At 42.5% G+C, this 19,772-nt stretch overlaps 1 protein-coding gene across 4 annotated transcripts in view; it reads left to right on the top strand.

The window, feature by feature from the left end:
- The first annotated feature begins 2,406 nt into the window (after positions 1 to 2,406).
- The window catches only part of STK11 (serine/threonine kinase 11), a 114,842-nt gene continuing 97,476 nt past the window's right edge, over positions 2,407 to 19,772 (top strand). Inside the window, exons 1-2 of one of the 4 annotated variants that reach the window (XM_058163541.1) lie at positions 2,407 to 2,550; positions 3,938 to 5,095. In XM_058163541.1, coding sequence (XP_058019524.1) covers positions 4,806 to 5,095 — 290 coding nt within the window. In that variant the 5' untranslated portion in view covers positions 2,407 to 2,550; positions 3,938 to 4,805. Of the gene's footprint in view, positions 2,768 to 2,795; positions 5,096 to 19,772 lie in introns of those variants that run through there. The other 3 variants (XM_058163540.1, XM_058163539.1, XM_058163538.1) reach the window with 3 other exon arrangements.

The raw sequence follows: 19,772 nt of genomic DNA, 5'->3' as shown, positions 1-19,772 counted from the left end.
ATTTTTATACCGCCCTTCTCCCGAAGGACTCAGGGCGGTTTACAGCCAACATAAAACAATTTTATAAATAGAATTAAAAAATCGTTAAAAATCTTATTCAATTTGGCCAACCCCATTTAAAACTATAAGAAGAAATGATAAAAACCCCAATTAAAAATCGAAGTGTATTAGGCCAGCCCTGTGTGGTGAAACAGAAAAGTCTTGAGTTCACGGTGGAAGGTCCGGAGGTTGGGGAGTAATCGTAACCCCAGAGGAAGCTCATTCCAGAGGGTAGGTGCTCCCACAGAGAAGGCTCTCCCCCTGGGGGTCGCCTGCCGACATTGTTTGGCTGACGGCACCCTGAGGAGACCCTCCCTATGGGAGTGCACTGGTCGATGGGAGGCTATTGGTGGCAGTAGGCGGTCCGTAAATAGCCCGGTCCTATGCCATGGACTGCTTTAAAGGTGGTAACCAACACCTTGAATTACACCCGGAAGACCACCAGCAACCAGTACAGCTTGCGCAGGAGAGGTGTTATATGGGAGCCACGAGTAGCTCCCTCTATTACCCGCGCAGCTGCATTCTGGACCAGTTGGAGCCTCCGGGTGCTCTTCAAGGGGAGCCCCATGTAGAGAGCATTACAGCTTTATTCTTCTATTCTATTATTCTGAATGAGTTCTTTCATCACTTAGCATCATTTGACTCATCTGGTGATCTAGTGAGCATGCTCAGGGACTTTATGTGTAACATGCAGCGCTTCCTAACATCTCATAATATTCTTAGTATGATCTTTTTTTTTTAATTTCATTTTTTCACAACAGTATACACAAACATTGTCATAAGTAAAAAAACATATGAAGAATATATATATATATATATATATATATATATATATATATATATATATATATATATATATATATTGGAAATGTCTTGGCAGCGTTTGACGAAGTCTCATTCGTCATCTTCAGGCTTCAGCTTGCAGCACGAAGCTGAAGCCTGAAGATGACGAATGAGACTTTGTCAAACGTTGCCAAGACATTTCCAATTTTACACGGGAGAAAACCCGAACAACCAAAGACCTACATACAAACACCCGTGAAAACCTCAGAAAACAATATATATATATATATATATATATATATATATATATATATATATATATATATATATATATATATATATATATATGTATGTATGTATGTAAAGAATATGCTCTAGCTATATTAATTTGATATAATAAAGGGGACAATAGGACAGGAACAGTAGGCACTTTTGTGCTCTTATGCACGCCCCTTATAGTCCTTTTAGGAATGGGGTGAGGTCAATAGTAGACAGTTTTTGGTTGAAGATTTTGGGATTTTGAGTAGAGACTATAGAGTCAGGTAATGAGTTCCAAGCATTAACAACTCTGTTGCAGAAGTCATATTTTCTGCAATCAAGTTTGACGCGGTTGACATTAAGCTTGAATCTATTTTTTGCTCTTGTAATATTGCGATTGAAGCTGAAGTAGTCATTTACAGGAAGGATATTGCAGTAGATGATTTTGACCATTAAACACAGGTCATCTTGAAGTCGACGGAGTTGTAAATTTTCTAATCCCAGGATTTCAAGCCTGGTGGTATAAGGTATTTTTTTGTTTTCGGAGGAGTGAAGAACTCTTCTAGTAAAATATTTCTGGACTCGTTCTATTGTATTTATGTCAGAGATGTGGTGTGGGTTCCAGACTGATGAGCAGTATTCTAGGTCTGGCAAATGTTTTGTATGCTCTAGTTAGTAGTGTAGAGCTTTTGGAAAAGAAGCTGCGTAAAATTAGGTTTACTACTTTTAGAGCCTTTTTTGCTATGTAGTTGCAGTGGGCTTTGGCATTTATCTTGTTCATACTTGTCATATTCTGGAGGTGTGAGGTTCAACTAGTAGTGTGAACACAGTGCTCCTGTCTTTACGACCACTGCCATCCACACGACTTGATCGTCCAGACGCCATATTGCTAAATCCGACTGGCCACAGGACAAAATCCGGAGGGCACAAGGTTGGAGAAGGCATCTCCGGCGCGCGCCGGCCTCCCCCGTCGCCATGACAACCCCCCCTCCATTACTGCATTCCAACCCCACCTCTCCGACCGGTATTCCCCCTATGCTCCACCTCCCTCGGTCAAGTCCCACCCCCTTCCCGCCCTCGTCCAGTCACCGCCCTCTCCTCCGGATGAGGGGAACCGCCTCAGAGGACCCCTTCGAGCCAATCAGAGAAGGAGTGGGGAGGCGAAGGCCGGGTGGGAAAAAAAAAAGAAGAACGAGCGACGAGGGGAGGGGGGGGGTCTCCTCGCTCGCTGGCGGGCGCCGCTCCGCCTTCTTTTCCCTCCCCCTCGTTGTTGTTGTCGCGCGCGCATGCGCGAGGGAGGAGTCGGTTGAGCGTCAATGAGGGCGCGGGGGGCAAGAGGGGGGAGGTAAACAAAATGGCGGCGGCGTGTTAGCTGCGGCGGCAGCAAGAGCAAGGAGAGGGCGACGTTGGTTTGACGTTGGGGGGTCGAAGGGGAGCAAACAGCCCCCCCGCCCTCAGCGCTGCACCTAGGTGGGGAGGCGACCCCTTTTTCCCTCCGTAGGCTCGTGGGAGGGGAAGCCTGCGAGAAGAGCGGCTCCTTTTCCCGGGTCTGCCTGCCTTGTCTTATCTGTCTCTCAGATGAGTGAGACGTCGCGGCCTTCTCTTTCTTGAAGTGTGGGGGAGCCTTTAGGGAAGACCCCCCCCTCACATTGGGGAGAAGCCCGTCCTTGTCGCGGCGTTCAGGCGAGTGAGTGACAGGAAGGTCGCGGGGGGGGGGATTATTTGGGAAAGGTGGGCGGTGTGTATATGTGTGTGCTGAGGGGGGGAAAAAGGGATTTTTTTTGGGTGGTCTGTGAATTGAACCCCCTTAATTTGAGGGGAAAAAGAGACCTTTCTTAGCAAGGCAATATTTTCACTTGCCCTCCAATTTCATACGTTGTAGGTGCTGTTTGTGCAGGGAGGGGGGAAAATTGCAATTATTCCCCCCTTTTTTATGTGGGAGATGCCTATTTAATAGCCCTTCTTGAACGAGACAAACCTTTCCCTGGAAATAGAAAAATATAACGAAAAAGCCCCTTAGCTTGTTTTCTTTTCTGAATGGGATGGATAGCAATGAGCAATCATTAAAAAAAAGAAAAGAAAAGCACCAAATGGTTATTTTTGCATGTTCAGTTTTAAGAATTCCTTCAATGGGCCTCTCTTTTGCAGGAAGATAAAAGTATTATAAATTTTCTCAAGTGTTTTGTTTTTTTAAAACAAAATGGGCATTCTCCTTTGAAGGAGGTCTTTAGGGTTAAGTGTGCATTTTGGATGTAAGGAACTTTACTGATTTCAATAAAGCATTCACTCAATTGTAAAGAAAGTCATTAATTGAATTGTTATTTTTTTTAGAGGGCAGTTATATTTCCTGCTAAGTTGGGTTACGGCAAAGAGGGATAGCTCGCTGCCTTAAACTTGGGGAAAGGTAAGCCCTGTTTAAGGGCATCTTTTCGTATTAATATTGATCTGATTGGCGGGGGTAAGGACACTGAAAAAAGCCTCATTCAAGAAAGAAGATAGGGTCGATTTACTTACATGTTCCTCACATGTTTGACATGTGCCTTGCTTTCTGAATTTATGGGAACAATCTAGTTGTTAAGAGTAGGAGCTGATTTCTTTTTATTGTGAACTAGGAATAGCCTTCTTGACACTTAGGCCTACTGAGGTCATTTTTTAATGTTTAGTTTTAAAAGAGTGTGTGTGTGTGAGAGAGACAGGGGGAGCTTATTATTTCCAACAGCAAGAAAGGCCAGAACCAGGTATTAATAAATAATTTGAAGTGTGCTTACTGAAGTTAGATTTCTGAATTGATGGTTTTAAAGTATAGATTTTTGCCAAATTAAAAAAAAAAAACTTAGAAGTTCTTTCCCTTTTCCAGGGAACTTACTTAATCTGAAGAAGTCTTGTTCAAGATATCTTAATCACATCCTGCCCCGTTTATGGTGGGTCGGTAGTACTGGGAAAACTGAGTAAGGTTTGCACTGCCTGCCTGCCTTGATACCTGAAGCAGTGGGGTGACACATCATGTGTCAGGTAGACCCCAGGTGGTTGAAGGATGCCCCTTACTAGATACAGAAGGCCTCGAACCTTTGTCAAGGGTGAAAAAGACGCAGTTAAAATCAGTATTGAAAATTCCTTTAAAGAGACTTGGTTTCAGCTTCCCAACGGCTGAAAGATCCTTCAGACAAGTTGTACCTTGGTGGTGAGAGCAGAAGTCGTGTCTCGATTTTCCACACCACACTTTGGAAACAGGAGCTGTCGTTTCTTGCTCAGCAATGGCACACCCCTAAAAAATAGCAATTCTGATATTTTGATTTCAAACGTGGACAGTCTTTTGAAGATGACTTAGGTCTCAAGGGAAAAACAATAGTTTGGACTTACTAAGGAAGACAAACTGATTTCAAATACTTGGAGTAGCAGGACAAGATCAAAAAGTTAAAGCTAAGTGTAAATTGAGCAAACAGCTGCATTGATTTCTTCCCCCCCTCCGCATGCTCTTTTAAAAGAGGCACTGTAAGTTGGAATGTGGTGCTGGATCTCTGTAGGATCCCTCTAAGTTGATGGAAAAGTTCTCATAGGTTTTTATTTTTCATTTTAAGTTAAAACTGTACAGTCTTTTGGAAACTTCTTATTTGCCTCCACTGAAGCTTTTTTTTTTCCAGTCAAAGTTTTTGGGCACAAAAAAGTATTGGATATATCAGGAACTGGATTTATAACACGTTTTTGCTTAGGAGAAAAAAACCAAGATGGATCTAGAGGAGCCTCAGCAGTTGGGCATGTTTGTGGAAGGTGAATTGATGTCAGTGGGCATGGACACGTTCATCCACCGGATTGACTCTACGGAAGTGATCTACCAGCCACGGCGGAAAAGGGCCAAACTCATAGGCAAATATCTGATGGGGGACCTACTTGGGGAAGGGTCTTACGGCAAGGTCAAAGAGATGCTGGACTCTGAAACTCTCTGTAGGAGAGCTGTCAAAATCCTTAAGAAGAAGAAGCTGCGACGGATCCCCAATGGAGAAGCGAATGTTAAAAAGTAAGTGTTTGCGTGTACTTAACAAATACTTGCTGAGGATTTCTTAACATGTTACATTTGCAAAGTAACATTTGTACTTGCAAACATGAAATGTGAAGGAGAGAAAAAGCTGCTGCCAGAGAGCATAGTATAGATTTTCAGTGGGGAGCCCTCTGAAATAGTTATTACAGGTAGGGGTTGGGTGGAAACAATTATTAGTTTGTGGTTGTTAGTTTTAAATTATTATTATTTTTTGTTCAGAAAGATTTCTGAGTGATGTTAAATATTAACATCTGTCAGTCACATCTTATGAGTGTCTAAAATGGGAGGAAAGATGAAAAAGAGATGCCAGAAGACATTATTGATTAGCATTCCAAAGAACAGCTAAATATTTAATTTATTTACTCTTGATATTTATTCCACCTAATTTTTTATAAATAAGGTGGCAAATATATATAATACCCCCCTCCTCCTGTTTTCACTACAACAACCACCCTCTGAGGTAGGTTGGGCTGAGAGAAAGTAACTGGCCTAAGATTACCCAACCAGCTTTCATGCCTAAAGCGAGATTAGAACAAACCATCTCTAGGCCAATACCTTAACTACTACACCATACTGGCTCTACATGCTGCATCTCCCTTGGGTTGCATGCATGCAGTTCCCTAATGCTGCTAAAGTTCACATATGAGGTTATCCATGTTCCAAATTAAAATTTGAAAATAGAAATGTTTTTTCTGCTGCCACGTTTCTCTCTTTTTAAAAAGGCAGTGTTTTACTATTACAAATGTAGGCTAACTTTCCTGGACCAGAAGTCTTGTGGTTTGATCGTGGAAGAGTGATTGCCCTCAACTTTCTCCAGTTTTACTTTCCAGTGCTATCTGTTTGATACATCCTGAATAAATAAATTCTAGCTTTTCCCGTGATAACCAAAAATAACACAAGGAAATGAGTGGACTGAAAACATGCGTTTGTTCAGTATTTCAAACCAGCACAATTTTACATTGTTTTAAAATTATTGCTTTTTATTGGACTTGATTTATTAGTTTTATGACTGTCTTGTTGAACTAACTCGTAACTGTAAATAGTACAAATGAACCTAAATACAATACATCCAATTCAAACATGAGGTTAATAACATAAATCTCAGCCTTAGTCTATGTGCTAGGAAATTATAATTCAGAGACTTCCCAGCAGAGTTTGGTTTTACAGGTAATCCTCGATTTATGACCACAATTGACCCCAAAATTTATGTGGAACATTTGTTAAGTGAATTTTGCCCCATTTTACAACCTTCCTTGCCACAGTTGTTAAGTGAATTTCCACTGCAGTTGTTAAGTTAGTAACCCGGTTGTTAAGTAAACCTGGCTTCCCCCATTCACTTTGCTTGTGAGAAGGTCGCAAAAGGGGATCACGTGACCCTGGGACACTGCAACCGTCATAAATATGAATCAGTTGTCAAGCATCCAAATTTTGATCACATGACTGGGGATGCTGCAACAGTAGTGTGAAAAATGATCATAGGTCATTTTTTTTAGTGCTGTTGTAACTTTGAATGGTCACTAAATGAACTGTTATAAGTCAAGGACTACCTGTCTTCCAAGGGTTTGCCAGCTGGGTCTCTCAGAGCAAGTCCTTCTACAATGCAATGACTACTCTAAAAAGTCCCTGTCTCAGGGCTACCAACCCTTTTAAGATGGGTGAATATCCCTATCCTGAATGAAATGTTCTGGATAGGGCAGTTTGGAGGAGGCAATCCTAAAATGTGAAGTAAGCAAACAACAAAAAGCTTTTTAGATTAAAGTCATCACTAGAAAATGAAGCCAATGCTGTGCCCAAAATACAATATCCTTGCGGTAGTACTACTCACCAGCATGCATGCATTTGCATTCATTGCAGTTTCTGAATTTTCTTCCAAGGGCAGCCTGTGTAAATTACATTGTCTAATCTTGTGATGATAAGAACACTGTTTACTTCCGCCACAGATAGGTGCAATCTGTGCACCGGCCTGAGCTGGGTGAAGGTCTCCTTTCTAGGAATTGCTCTCCCTGGTAGTCTAAAACCTCAAACAGATTGGTGGTGCTTGCTTTAGCTGCATGGTTTACTTTGCCGAGTTTTTCTTTGTAGCAATAGTTCCCAAGTAATGGGTTGGATTCTCTCCGAGGTTCTTGTATTGGCATTCAGAAGTTAAACACACAGGTTTGTAAAACCCTATATTCAGAAACATTTTGAGTAGCACAGGTCACTCGAATTGCCCCTCAAAATCAGGAGTCTGGTATTTTCTTTCGGTTTGACAAATGTTATTAAAAGATATAAGCTTTTTATGGTGGGCTTTAATAAACTGATGCTTAGCCACTCTTTACTTCTGATGAAACCAGCTGCAGCTCATGAAAGATAAAAGTTGTGAATCGGAAAAGGTGCTTCCAGATTCCTGATTTTTTTGCCACCATGGCTATCCTACAATAGGATAGATGATTAGGGGACTGGAGGCTAAAACATATGAAGAACCGTTGCAGGAACTCGGTATGTCTAGTTTAATGAAAAGAAAGACTAAGGGAGACATGGTAGCAGTGTTCCAATATCTCAGGGGCTGCCACAAAGAAGAGGGAGTCGAACTATTCTCCAAAGCACCTGAGGGTAGAACAAGAAGCAATGGGTGGAAACTAATCAAGGAGAGAAGCAACTTAGAACTAAGGAGAAATTTCCTGATAGAACAATCAGTGAAACAACTTGCCTGCAGTAGTTGTGAATGCTCCAACACTGGAAATTTTTAAGAAAATGTTGGATAACCATTTGTCTGAAATGGTGTAGGATTTCCTGCCTGGGCAGGGGGTTGGACTGGAAGACCTCCAAGGTCCCTTCCAACTCTGTTATTGTTGTTGCTGCTGCTGTTGTTGTTGTTATTATTATTATTATTATATCTGATTGGCCAGGTATTCTGAAAGCGTAGTTTGCTAATCTTGGTACATAAGTACCATACGTGTCTGTTTGTCCTTTTGTGTTACACATATGTAACTTCTTTGCAAGTCCCTCTATGCAAAAGTTGGCCTTCAGGACTTGAGTTTGGAGAGCAGCTGTTTTGATTTAGTAGCCTCTGGTTGTAGCTTGACCCTATTTTTTTTTTAATGGAGGTGGGGGGAGAGCTGGAATGAGGCATGCTCCATTCTTCCTACCCTTGGGAAATAGTTCAGCACCATTAGGGGTCAGTTCACCCAGGAGCTTGTTGCAAAGAAGACTGCCGCCACCACAACTTCCAGTTTTTTTTTTTGTTTTTTTTTTTGTTTACATTTATACCCCGCCCTTCTCCGAAGATTCAGAAGACCATAGAGCTATTTCCCTGGTTTTTAATGGATAGCAACGTAGCCGGAGTAGTACAGGCAGACCTCGACTTTCAGCAGTTCACTTAGTGACCATTTGAAGTTACAATGGCCTAAAAAAAACCTGACTTATGACCGTTTTTCACACTTCCGTCCTTCGCAACACCCCATGGCCACAAGTTCAATATTCAGATGCTTGGCAACTGCACATATTTACCACAGTTGCAGTGTCTCCGGATCATAAGATCCCCTTTTGTGACCTTCTGACAACGTCAGTGGGGAAGCTGGATTCACTGGATTCACTTCACAACCATATTAACAACTGCAGTGATTCACTTAACCCTGACAAGAAAGGTCATAACGTGGAGCAAAACTCACTTAGCCAATGTTTCACTTAGCATCATAAATTTTGGGCTCAATTATGGTTGTAAGTCTAGGACTACCTGTATAGTGGCTTCTCTAATAAAGAAGGGGAATTGTGAGATTTACTTGCAGTGAGGAATAGTAGAAAATGCCAGGACTGGAGAGAGGTGGTAGAAGGCTACCAGAGTTTGGCTTTGCAAGAGGTCACATGAGGTTGTTGGAAAGGCTCCCCATAGGCAGGGCCAATGATGAGAAAACATATATGGTGCCTGAGTCTCAGTAGGCTTCCCCCATTGGCTTTTCTTGTAAAATCTAAAAGCTCATGAATTCTCTGCTGCATTTATCCTCCTGCCCACAAATGACATTCAACTACAGGCAATCATCCGTTAACAACCATTTATTCAGCGGCCGTTCAAAGTTACAACAGTGTTGAAAGAGGAGACTTGCAGCAAGTCCTCACAGTTGTGGCCGTTGCAGTGTCCCCGCAGTTATGGGATGATTTGGAACCTTGACACCATCAGCGTGTAATAACAAACAATGGTCGCAGCGTCCCACAGTAGTATAGCCTTTATTGTCATCGTACGTCATTATATACAATGAAATTGGTTTAGCCTCTTTGGTGCAATCCATAACAGAAAATACAAAACAACATAAATGGTATAGAGAATGATCCCTATACAAGTAATTGGGAAATCTGCAATCGCCTTTGGTGTCTTTCGTTGCTGACTTCTAAGGAGCGAAGGCAGCGAGGAAACTGGCAGGAGGTTGCAAATGACGATTATGTGACGTTGTGCTCAACAATCACAATTGTAATGGCCAGAACTGCCGCTGCAAGTTGGCACAGTCCCGTGGCATTGCGTTTTATGACTGCGTCATTTGGCGATGGGATTCTTAGTCCCAATTGCCATCATTAAACGAATGCTGCTATTTCTATCACGCTTGCAACTCTTAGCATTTTCTCATATTCCTGAGCTAAGGAAGCTTGTTGTGCCAATCTTGAAGAGACACTAATCTATCCAGGACTTTAGGTGTCTGAGCAAGGTGCCCTTTGGAAATGATACTCACGGCCTCCCTTTACACAGTCTGATAAACCTCACCGATCTTTAATTGGTTCAAAGCAAGACAGCAAGTTGACTGATGGTCTGCTGCAAGCTCTGAGTTTTATGACTGCAGCTTGCTGCTGCTGCTTCTGTCTTCCCGCTAGATGGGGGGGAAAAAACCAACCCTCATCATCTGTAACTATTTTGTGAGGGTCATTATACACTGAAGCTTAACGCTTGGGGTGCATTATGCTTGCTCTGCAGAGGTTTGATAGGGTGATAATCTTGAGTTGGGAACAGAACCCCGCAGATTCATGCTTTCCCGATCAAAAATTCTAGAAGAGAGGCAAAAGACATGCCATTGCTTAGCTTGCTCATTGGGGAGATCCCAGAAGACCTTATGGTTCATCCTTAACTTCCAGACCTTTTTCCTTTCCAGCACTATAATCTATAATATGAACTGAGAGATCTAGCACTGGGATAACTTTGCTGTACAACAGTGTTTCTCAGCCGTGGCAGCTGTACATCTGGAAGATGTATAGACATCTTGCTGGCTGGGGGATTCTGGGATTTGAAGTCCACACATCTTCAAGGTGCCAAGGTCGAGAATTACACTATCCTATAGGACAGTCACCTGGGTGAATTGATCTGGAATTTATTTATGAAATGTCTGCACCCCCTATCTCACTTGTGACTCTGGGTGATTTATAACATCATAAAGAAACATATGAATACATGAATAAAAACGGATTAAAAACAGGTTAAAACTTATCCAAGTAAATTCCCAGAAATCCCAGCCAGCATGGCTAAAGGAAATCTGAGCATAGTTGTCCAGCACACGTTGATTTGTAGAAGTCTGATTTGTACAGGTTGCCCAAAATGTACTGCTTTTGACTGTGACTAGGCTCTTTCATTCCTTTCCAAAATTAGCTGTGGGTAAATGCAGCCTTTCCCCTGTCGCATAGCTTCCCTGTTGTTCCCCAGCAAGAAAGTGGATGCTAGTATTTTTTAAAACATTTTTTAAAACCTTCTAACATGTTTTCCTAAATTAAGGTCGACCAAGCAATCTGCTAGGATGCTGTTCAAGCATAATGGAAGTGTCTGTACTTTGGGCTTGGGACTCTCTGGAGCTTGCTCCTGTTATCAGGAACCTAAAATAAAACTGGAAGTTTGGGCCTTGCTAGAAAATTGCAGGGACTTGTCTGGACACTCTCTGAAAATTGGACATGATTGAATTGGAAGGGAAAAAAATGCAGCTAAGCAGAGAATTGCCTTGAACTGCGATATGGGCAGCAAATAAATTTGATGATAATAATAAAGTAATAGAAAATGAAAAAGTGAAAGTGCTCTGTGACTTTACAATTCAAGCAGACAGGCACCTGTCACATAACCCACCTACCCCCTGACTTGACAATTATCAATAAGAAAGACAAAAAATCTGGATAGTGGACAGGGCAGTATGTGGAGACAACAGAATAGAAGAGAAAGAACTGGAAAAGATAACATAAAATATAAGGCCCTGCAAATAGAAATAGGACAACTATGGTTAAAAAAAAAGTAAATATAGTCCTAATAATAATAAGCGCCTTGAGTGCAATCCCAAAGCAACTGGGGCACCACTTGAACCAGAATGAGACAACTTGCTATGGCCAACTTGCTGCGGCCAACTCAACATGGTCAACTCGCCACGGGAGAACAATTTAACAATTCTAATTATTTAAAATAAATATTTTAATTTTTGCCATTCACATTTCATTCTGTCCCTTTTTTTTTGCATCCTTTCTTTAATTATTCTATTTCACCTTTTCTTTGATAGTGTAACTCTTGTCCCGCAGTGAGTTGGCCATGGCGAATTGCCATAGACTCCACTTGAACACCATCGGCACTGACAACATCATCAGTTGATTGCAAAAGGCATCTTGACTTGGAACAGCTATACCTTTCAACAATACCTCTAATACTATCAGATCAACATCTGCCTATCCCGGGTCATTGGGAAGGACTGACAGGTGGACAAAAATGTCAAATCCAGTCTCTACATCTGGCTGACTGAGACGAGCCATTAAAAAAATAATAAAATGGGCACACATCAGCAAACTGCAATTCCTGTTACTAACTAAAGTCATTTGGGGAGCTGCTTATCACTTCAGTGTGGAGGGGAAAATTTTCCTGTCTGTATCATGTTGATTATACTGAGCAAAGGCCGTTGACCTTCAGATGTGTGTATGCAGACAGATACCAAGAATGCTGGCTTTTTCCTGTGTTTGTGTGAGGGATAGGTGAGGGTATTAACCCTCTTATCTTCCTTAACATGGATAACTCAGAGATACGCAATCACCATAATTGATAATGGGCAGGCTGTGTAAAACTTATTTTTTCATATAGGTACTCCTTGACTTACAACCACAATTGAGCCCAACATTTCTGCTGCTGAGAAAGTTGTTAAGTGAACTCTGTCCCATTTTATGGCCTTTCTTGCCACAGTTGTTAAGTGAATCAGTACAGTTGTAAAGCTAGGAACACTATTGTTAACTGAATCTGGTTTCCCCATTGACTTCGCTTGTCAAAAGGTCACAAAAGGGAATCACACGATCTGGGGATACTGCAACCTCCATAAGTAGGAGTTAGTTGCCAAGAGTCTGCATTTTGATCACGTGACCATGGGGATGCTACAATGGTGGTTAAGTGTGAAAAATGGTCATTTTTTTCCAGTGCTGTTGTAACTTTGAGCAGTCACTAAATGAACTAAATGAAGCTTCATGCGCGAGGGGAGGATGCTTCCGTTCACATGCAAAGCTCCCTTTGCGCAGTCAGGCATTTGTGTTCACCCATGTGACTGGAGCTTCATGCGTGAGCACCTCCCCACTCGTGCAAGTGGAGCTTCACATGTGTACGCTTGCCCATTTCTTCCACTACTAGGAGCATCACATAATGACACATAAAACTACTTCTCCATCAAGTCAGTGGTTTTCAGACGTATTTACTCATTTGCTTTCCTGTCTTTCCCGGTTCGTTTTTTTTTTTTTTTTGTAATGGTGTGTGGCTTCGTTGCTTTAGTTTGATGCAGGCCTGAACAGAACAGTCTGTTTCCATTTGGAAATAAACCTTATGGCAAATAAAAGAAGAGATTAGCAGAAACTCTTGGGTAGTCATCAAATAGTTCTAGAACAGCAGTTCTAAATTTGAACAGAGCTGAGGGAAGCTCTGTAGCTAAGGAGCTGGTGCTGAATATTCTACAGTGTTTCTCAACCTTGGCAACTTGAAGATATGCGGACTTCAACTTCCAGAATTCCCCAGCAAGCTGTGAAGTCCACATATCCACATATCTTCAAGTTGTCAAGGTTGAGAAACATTGTTCTAGATGTTTATTTGCCCATCATTATGGGATTCCCCTTCCTTTCCATTTCCCTTAAAGTTTTGCCAAATTAAATCCGATGCATTTTTTCTCTTATTTACCAGCGTTTAGTTTTGGTGAACGTTTTTGGATTGGTTTTGGTTTTGTAAGGAGAATAACCACAAGATTAAATTCGGGGCTTGCTTCTTTACTGAGAGACAGTTTTTCTGCTTCCAAAATCAAGAATCTAGTTAGAGAATTCAGCTCAGTTTCCTCAAAGGGAAGGCTATTGTTTCTATCTCCTTTTCTTTTTTTAACTGAGGATAGTTACAGAATTTAAAACATTTGCTGAATTTTGCCTCTTCATTTGAATCTGGCCTTAACTTGTATAAGTACTGTTAAGTGGAATTCTGCTTCTGGATAAAATACATGTAATAAAAATAAACTATTAATAGGATTTTACCTTCGGCTAGTTTTGTTGGTTCTTCTGACACAAAGACAGACAGACTTCATAAACTACTAGTTGGATGTGTCTGGTACCTTATGCTATATTTCTCTGAAATGTCTGTTTCCTGGCATAAAGAATACTTTGTGGTCTATAGAGAAATGGCTTGGGGGTTGATTTTTTAAATTTTATCCTGCATTTATTAAAGTTAACTTCAGACCACAATTGAGGCCAAAATTTCTGTTGCTAAGTGAATTCACATTTGCTAAGTGAATTTTGCCCCATTTTATGGGCGTTTTTGCTATAGTTGTTAAGTGAATCACGGCAGTTGTTAAGTTAGCAAAATGGTTGTTAAGTGAATCTGGCTTCCCCACTGACTTTGCTTGTCAGAAAGTCTCAAAAGGTGATCACATGACCTCGGGACACTGCAACTGTCATAAATATGAGCCAGTTGCCAAGTGTCCGAATTTTGATCATGTGATATTGGTCGTAAGCATGAAAAACAGTCATAAGTTCCTTTTTTTAGTGCTGTTTTAACTTCAACGGTCACTAAACGAATGGTTGTAAGCCGAGGACTACCTGTACTTTATAATTTAAGGTGGTGAACATATATAATATTCCTTCCTTCCTCCTATTTTCCCTACAAAAATAACCCTGCGTGTTGGGTTGGGCTGAGAGAGAATAAGCGGCCCCCAAAGTCATCCAGCCGGTTTTTTGTGCCTAAGGCGGAACTAGAACTCACAGTCGTCTGGTTTCTGGTGTTTCAGAGGAGGGTCTATATTTGTTTTTCTATGCAAGAGAATGAACAGCCAATTTAGGGTTTAGCACATGGGCATGTCTAATTCAGCCCTAGATGGGAGGGCAATGTTCTTGAAGTGCAGATTTAAGTGATATGGGATTAGTGCGTCCAGTCTAGTGAGAGATGTCTTCATTACTGGGTGTTTACAGTTTTTGCCCAGTTACAATAAACACTTTCTTAATCTTCTTTGGTTATATTTTCCTCCTCCACCCCAGCACTACTGTAGACCCAGACAACAGATAGTGGTCAAATCAAGATATTGCTGCTGTTTGTTTTTTTCTTTGTCGGTTTAACATTGGGCTTTTAGAACAATGTGAACAAATGTGGCTTTCAGAACATTTTGAACAAACGTTATTGCTGGGTCTTCAGCAGTAAGAAAGGGAAGGAATGTTGAGAAAACCTGTTCTCAGTTCCTTTGCTGTCTCAGTATGATTCAGTGGGTGTATAAACTATCCTGAAAATATCACTGACTAATAGCAATAGCACATAGTGCTTTATAGCGGTCTTGAAGCATTTACAGAGTCAGCAATCTGGGTCCTTATTTTACCGATCTTGGAAGGCTGAGTCAACCTTGAGCTGGTCAGAATCAAACTTCTGGCAGTGGACAGAGTTTACCTGCCATACTGCATTCTAACCACTGCACCACCACAGCTCTTCTAATAACATATAATGGAATGCCCTGAGGCCCTTGAAAGCCGAACTAGCCACATGTTGATCTCTAGGGTATGATGAACCAAGGCCATTTAGGATTTAATAGGCTTAAGAGAATGATTGTTGGTTTCTTTACGTCCTTGTAATCCCCACCAACTAGTTTATTTTAAAAAATAGGGAAAGTAAACTGGGCTTTGGGGTTGAGCTTGAACCTTAATGACATCACTGATACATACATATAGTTAAGTTATTTTTATTTATTTACCTGCTGTATCTTTTTTTGTTTTTTTGCTTGGAGTTCAAAATACTCAAAATGCTTCCTCTTTTATTTCCCTCACAACAACAACAGCAACAACCCTGGGTTGTGAGACTGGTTCAGAGTCATCTGAATGATTGGTTCAGAGTCATCCAGTAAGCCTGAATGAATGAGAATACTTTGACTTGGATATCCTTAGTCCAGAGGTGTCAAACTCGATTTAATTGAGAGCCGCATCAGGGTTGTGTTTGACCTGGGGGCGGGGCTGGGGTGTGTGTGGCCAGGGTGTGTGTGGCCAGCTTGACGTCACTCGTGTCAGGGGCGCCTGTGGTGGCCTGAGCGCTCTGCCAGTAAAAACAGGCTCCTGAGCTCCGTTTTTGGCTGCGACGGCCTCCTGCAACCCTCTGCCAGTGAAAATGGAGCTTAGGAGGACTGCCCTCGGGCCGGTCTTTCGCTGTTTCCAGGGTGGCCCCGCAGGCCGGATGCGGCCCGCCGGCCTTGACAGCCCTGCCTTAGTCCTACTCCACTGTTTTCATCACTAAACCAGAGATTTCCAACCGTGTCAACTTAAAGACCTGTGAACTTAAAATCCCCAAATTCCCCAGCCAGCTATGCTGTGTGAAAACAGTTATAGGCCACTTTTTTCAGTGCTGTTGTAACTTCAAATGGTCACTAAACGAACTGTTGTAAGCCAAGGACTACCTGTACATGCAGGTTGTTAAGTGCCCAAATTTTGATCGTGAGGAAGTTGCTGCTGTTATAAGTGTGAGGAGCAAGGGTGCTATTCAGCAGGTTCTGGAGAACTGGTAGGGGAAATTCTGAATAGTTCGGAGAACCGGCAAATACCACCACTGGCTGGCCCCAGAGTGGGGAGGGAATGGAGATTTTGCAGTATCCTTCCCCTGCCATGCCCACCAAGCAAAGCCCACCAAGCCACGCCCACAGAACCGGTAGTAAAAAAATGTGAATTCCACCACTGGCGAGCACCCATTGTAAGCTGCTTTTTTCAGTGGTGTCGTAACTTCAACGTTAGTCGCTAAACAAATGTAATTTGAGCACTACCTGTAGCTTGATGTCTCTGGAGATTCATCCAGGTCATAGTTGTCCCAAAGGTGCTTTTTCAAGAGGCAACTGAACTTTCTGGGGTTTTTCCTTGAAAACTTTTTGCATTTCATTTGAGAAGCTTCTTCAGCTCTGAAGAGCTGAAATGTCTTCAAAGAAAAATCAGAAAGTCCAGGTGCCTCTTGAAAAAAAGCACCTTTAGGAATTACGGTACCTGTAGCTTGCTTTCTAGCTTTCACTTCTGTCTGGCAGGGAAGAGAGAAGCAGTGCTTATCCGTAACATGTTAGTGAAAGGCAGATGTCAGGTCATGCATCAGGCCAAGATTGGGAGGTAATAGCAGTCTTGAAACTCTTGCGGTCTTGAAATTCTCCCAGTTGGATCAAAAAAGACCATTTGAAACAAGCGAGTTCACTCACTGTCAAAACATTTTGCACATCCTCAATTCATTGCAGTAATATCACATACACGGAGTATGGGCTTCTTAAATAATTGTGGGCCGTCTGTTCAGGCTTTTAATTTCATAGGTTTTGCCAAAACAAACGAAGTGTGTATGTTACAGTCTTTACTTTAAAAAAAATAATAATAAGTATAGGGAAAAAAGATAACCTATTTTTGTGTTTCTGCTCGGCAAATTAGTTTGCATTAGACTTTTTGGCCCTCCCCAAGAAGCTGATCATTTTGGCAAATTAATGGGGTGGTTGATCAATTCAGTATATATATTTATGCTAAAGTGGAAGGCATAGTTTTGAGGAGAGGGGAGGAAGAAGTATTGGGAAGAGTCCGGTTTATGTGTCTTGCTGATATGCTAAGTTTAGACCATGGCATCTGTTGTTTCCCATCTTACTCCAGCCTCATGCCACTTCACTGAACAGCTGTTCCAGTTTTCCCTGTTCTCTGGATCAGAGGTCTCCAACCTTGGCAACTTTAAGCCTGGAGGACTTCAACTCCCAGAATTCCCCAGCCAGCTTTGCTGGCTGGGGAATTCTGGGAGTTGAAGTCCTCCAGGCTTAAAATTGCCAAGGTTGGAGACCCCTGCTCTGGATTATATGTAGTCCTCGAGTTACGATCACAATTGAGCCCAAAATTTATGTTGCTAAGTAGGGCCTCTGTGGCTCAGACTGGTAAGACAGTCTGTTATTAACAGCAGCTGCTTGCAATTACTGCAGGTTCAAGCCCCACCAGGCCCAAGGTTGACTTAAGCCTTCCATCCTTTATAAGGTAGGTAAAATGAGGACCCAGATTGTTGGGGGCAATAAGTTGACTTTGTGTATAATATACAAAAATGGATGAAGACTATTGCTTAACACATTGTAAGCCGCCCTGAGTCTTCGGAGAAGGGCGGGATATAAATGCAAATTAAAAAAAAAAACCATTGGCTGAGTGAGTTTGCCCCATTTTATGACGTTTCTCCCCACAGTTGTTAGGTGAATGATTGCATGTTTTAAGTTAGTAACGCGGTTGGGAAGTGAGTCTGGCTTCCCCGTTGACTTTGTTTGTCAGACGGTCGTAAAATGGGACACTGCAACCGTCATAAATATGAACCAATTGACAAGCATCTGAATTTTGATCGTGTGACCATGGGGATGCTGCAATGGTTGTAAGTGTGAAAAACATAAAGTTACTTTTTTTCAGTGCCGTTGTAACTTTGAGTGGTCACTAAATGAACTGTTGTAAGTCGAGGACTACGTGTATTGCCTGCATGTCTGTGAATTTTGAATTCTTCTAGCATGGCACCTTTACTCTTTTGGAGCAGATTTTGCAACTCAATGCAATAACAACAACAAGAACAACAACAACAACAATAATAATAAAAACCCACTTTTTTCTCCCTTTCCCCCTACCTATCTGTATTCCAATAGGAATTTGCCAGACTCAGAATTAAACCAAGCTCACAGATCAATTGGTGTGTGTGTGTGTGAGACGGCGGGGGTGGGGGGAGAGAATGTGCTTGTTTCTAGCACTTGCGAAATGTGGTGGTTTGTGTACACATCCCATGTTTGCTGTCTCACAGTAGGCAAAGTTTGAATTGCATAAAAATATATGAGTCTCTGCGTCTCCCTGCCGCAATTGGCATTTTTGGACATTGAGAAATGCCTGGTGGAAAAGGTCCTTGAAAGGCCAGCCTTCCCATTCCTGAACCTTGTTACCTCCTCAAATCATAGAATCCTAGGGCTGGAAGGGACCTTGGAGGCAGGGGTGGGCTTCAAAATTTTTAGCAAGCGGGTTCTCTGCCCGGTTGCTGGGTGGGCGTGGCCATGGTGGGTGTGGCCTAGTTGGCCTCCTGTACGATGGCAGGGGGGCATTTTTGCCCTGGCCGGGGGGGGGGGTCCTGAACAAGGATGGGTTCTACTTGCCTTTACTACCGGTTCGCATTGTGCCCATGCATGCACAGATCACTTTTGATGACGTTCAGGTCAGTAGGCGGAGCCTCCCGCCAGTTTTACTATCGGTTCTATAGAATCGATCCGAACCGGAGGCAACCCACCACTGGTCCGGAGGCTTTCCTTGAGCCTTTGGGAGGGCGAAAGCCACCTCCCCAGGCTCCAGAGGCCCTCTTCCTGAACTTCCGGTTGGCCCGTTTTTCACCCTCCCCGAGCCTCCGCGTGCGCCCTGCACTTACCTGCAACCAAAATGGGCCACGTGGGGACTCAGGGAAGGGGAGGAGTGAGGTGAGTGGGGCCATCCAAGAGTGGGATTTGGAGGTTCTCTGAACTGCACGGAATCTTAGCTAGAGCTTCTCCCGAACCCCCAGCAGCCCATTCCTGCTTGGAGATCTTCTCTAGTCCAACTCCCCTGCCAAGGACATCCTCATAGTTTACCTCATAGGGGTTCAACTAAAAGATATATATATTTTTCCCCCTTTGGAGTGGTTTTTCTCTGCTTTTTATCAGTTGAGCGGAGAGGCAATTGATTGAGAAACTTATACATTTTCAAGTCACTCCTAATAAAACCTCAAGAACCCCAGGCGTTGTCTGAGAGCTTAGGAAGCTAAATAGATGGGTTTGCCTGTTTTGATGGATGCTTAATGGAACAAAATTAAGATATAAATATGTTTCCCAAAGGGAAGAGCTGGCATTTTCCTCCGCCCTAGAGCTGGAGATGTGTAAGGTCAACTAGGGTGAGTGTAGCTTTCCGGCTAGATCAGAGACACCGATCCCTGCATGAGGGAAGGTTTATTTTCCCCTTTCTTCCCCCCCCTCCCCCCCACACTTTGCTGATTTGGCCATCTGGCTGCAGTTGGCAGGGATCCAAATTCTTACATCCTGCTTCGTCATGGTGACAGTAAACAGAAGAAGGGATCCTTGTGTGAACCTGTCGGCAAGAACAAGCCAGAAAGAGGGTCGTTTCTTGACTAGAAGACCTTCCTTAGGAAACGCTGGCAGAGCCCTCATTGGACCTCAGAATAATAGAGTTGGAGGTCTTCTAGTCAGCT

This window comes from Ahaetulla prasina, chromosome 1 (genome assembly GCF_028640845.1).
Source record: "Ahaetulla prasina isolate Xishuangbanna chromosome 1, ASM2864084v1, whole genome shotgun sequence".
Classification (NCBI taxonomy): Eukaryota; Metazoa; Chordata; class Lepidosauria; order Squamata; family Colubridae; genus Ahaetulla; species Ahaetulla prasina.
This window is presented reverse-complemented; position numbering and strand designations above follow the sequence as displayed.